The sequence below is a fragment of the Microtus ochrogaster genome, chromosome 6, assembly GCF_000317375.1.
Source record: "Microtus ochrogaster isolate Prairie Vole_2 chromosome 6, MicOch1.0, whole genome shotgun sequence".
Classification (NCBI taxonomy): domain Eukaryota; kingdom Metazoa; phylum Chordata; class Mammalia; order Rodentia; family Cricetidae; genus Microtus; species Microtus ochrogaster.
The window spans coordinates 52599912-52602512 of NC_022013.1; the positions used below are offsets into that span (position 1 = coordinate 52599912).

Sequence of the window (2601 nt, forward strand, 5' to 3'; positions counted from 1 at the left end):
CTAATGAAACTTTCAGGATGAGCTAATGAGTATGGAGAGAGTTTAGGGCCCACGTGGGTTGACTGCAAATATTGCTAATTCTAATAGTCACAAAAAAAAGTGGTTGAAAGGAAGTTGCAGCATCCTATGGGTCAGGGGCGATCACCAGGATAGAGGCTAAAAAACAATGTGAAATTTTATCTTTTTAATCTAAATGCTTGATCAAAATTCACAAATGGCCAGGCGGTACTGCAGGCAGCCCTTATCATTCCATTTCCCATCTGTATACATCTCTACACACTTCTCTTTGCCAGTACCCCTGGGCTCTCCCGGGTACCAGTTGGTGTAGTTCACAGAAGTCCCATCCAGGTATTGGAACTCTCCGGGGATCTTGTCTTCAACCATGCCCAAGTAGGCATAGATGTTGTACTTGGTCACGATGCTTGATATGGCCTCGTTCTCCTCTGGGCTCCTTGGTGTAGCAATGCTGCCACCTGCTCTGGTACATGTCTCTCTAATGGTATCAAAGTTGGCTGACTGTCCATTGGTGGAGAAGACTTTCTCTCCTACGGACAACATGGATCCTTGCAAGCTGAGGACTAAGCAGAGAAACCTGGGTTAGACCACTGACCCTTAAGCCTTCTCCATAATCTCTCCATCTCTGTCTTTCTTGGTGCTTTCCCTTCCTTTCCCCAGCCTCGTTTTAAGTCCATCTCTGTGTTCTCTAATAGATATCTCTGGATAGACAACAATTATTTATTGACAGAATCTACAGTTTCATGCTTTCTTGGGAGCAAATCCATGCCCACTTCTGTGTCATTCAAAGACAGTAGAAAAGGAAAGCACCTTTCCTTTCTCCAAAGCCCCATGTCTACACTTGCCAGGCGTTTAGGTTCTGGATTCTGGAACTGGAGACAAGAGGGAAGCATTAAGACATCTGTGCTTGATGACACCTTAAACAGTCCCCTTACCTCCCATCATTTGATGCATCTTATGTCTGATCTCAAGGAGATCGGTCTGCAGTTCCTCATCCTGGTAAGCTGGAAATCCTGTGAAGACCCCACAATTTCAGGATGGGGGCAAGCCAGCAAAGAGCTCTGCTTGCCACCAAACAGGTATTCCACCAGCGACAAGGCCAGAATTCTATCGTCTAATGCTGTGCACAGAGCCCAGACCCTAGTTATAAGGGTTCAGAAGTTTCCATACTCCTACACACCCATTTCTTAATGCAGCCTTGAGCCTGCTCTGCTTTCCTGTATCCCTTGACTGGCCCTGCATGCCCATGCTCATCTATGTGTTTTTCTGACTGAAGAAAAGGACCCCCATCTCATAAGACCAGCAATGAGGACCTCTGAACTCTCCTGATGGGCTGCTAAATTGATCCATACCCTAGAGCTCTGTCAGCATGCATGATTCCTGATCACACCATCTGCCTGGATTCCAAGTCCATATAACCCTGCATATATTTCAAGATGCCCCAGAACCTCATCCCTAAGAATGACCCCTAGGCCTCCCAGTGCAGCTTCCCTTCCCCTATAGGACACCACGTGCCTCTCTGTCTGCAGCCACGATGCTTGTCGGTCTCTGAAATGAGTTACTTAAACCCCTATGGCTTCTCTCTTCAACTTCCTAATTTCTTATTTAGGTTGAGAAGTATGCCTTGGACCCTTCCTACAATTCCTCATGTGACTGACAAGCTGGACCATATTACCAATGACCGCTGCCCCCAGCCCTGCTCACCTGGAAGACCCCTCTCTCCGGGCTCTCCCTTGTCTCCACGTTCTCCAGGGGCACCCGGGGCTCCAGGCATCCCATCACGCCCAGGAAGACCTGGCATTCCTCCAGGGGGGCCCATTGGACCTACAGAGTGAAGTGGACACAGACATGGGGACCTTTAGCATGCGGGTGAATCACTTGTCTCTCCATGGGAACCTTGAAGACACAGACTACAACCTAAGGACTCCAGAAAAGTCCCATCATCTAGTACCCTGTACGGGATGGCTCTCATAAAAATAGGTCCCTGTCCCCAAGCTAAAAATGTAGTAATCCATACAGTAAGTACCTGGAAGTCCAGGGTCACCTTTGATACCATCTCTCCCATCTCTGCCAGGCATGCCATGGTTTCCAGGAGTGCCGGGGATCCCAGGACTTCCGGCACACACTTCTGTCCCATTGCACTTGATACCAGCAACAGCAGCCAAGAAGAGGACAAAGGCCAAAGAACACAGTGACATGGCTGCTGCTCCAGTGGCTTCTCCTGCAGGAGGGAAGGTTACCAACCCATCTGTAGCATTAACGTGGCTCCCCACTGCCACGCCCCATTCTTGCTGCACATTGCGGGCCTCAGGAACAGAGTAGATCATGACAGACAAGCAGATACAGTCAAGAGTACCAACAAGACCCAAACTCTTCCCAGTCAGAAACCCCCAGGAGCATCTATTATCTAACAAAGTCTTACACTCCAGGCCTCTAGCTTCAGATAACATGATCCTTGATTGGAGGAGTAGAGCTCAGGAGAGTCAGGGGCCTGAATCCTCAAGGAGATTCTTTTCTGTTCTAGCCTGACTGCCCGAGAGAAATCCCTGTACCTCTCTGACCTAAGCTGACCCTTATGTGAAAGTC

General features: G+C 48.8%; 1 protein-coding gene across 1 annotated transcript; it reads right to left on the minus strand.

Annotated features, from left to right (window-relative positions):
* Positions 1-201: 201 nt before the first annotated feature.
* LOC101987292 (pulmonary surfactant-associated protein A) lies at positions 202-2213 on the minus strand. The gene is made up of 4 exons (XM_005348572.1): positions 2042-2213; positions 1720-1839; positions 951-1028; positions 202-578 (listed from the first exon to the last, which is right to left on the minus strand). The coding sequence occupies exons 1-4, from the start codon at positions 2211-2213 to the stop codon at positions 202-204; spliced, it is 747 nt and encodes a 248-aa protein (XP_005348629.1).
* Positions 2214-2601: the final 388 nt, after the last annotated feature.

What these genes read in the sequence shown, in the direction of transcription:
- LOC101987292 (XM_005348572.1), bottom strand. Translation starts at nt 2,213, where the DNA reads ATGTCACTGTGTTCTTTGGCCTTTGTCCTCTTCTTGGCTGCTGTTGCT. An exon ending in AGGTGACCCTGGACTTCCAG is followed by an intron (nt 1,840 to 2,041) that starts GTACTTACTGTA and finishes TTCACTCTGTAG; the next exon opens with GTCCAATGGGCCCCCCTGGA. An exon ending in GATGCATCAAATGATGGGAG is followed by an intron (nt 579 to 950) that starts GTAAGGGGACTG and finishes TTCTCTGCTTAG; the next exon opens with TCCTCAGCTTGCAAGGATCC.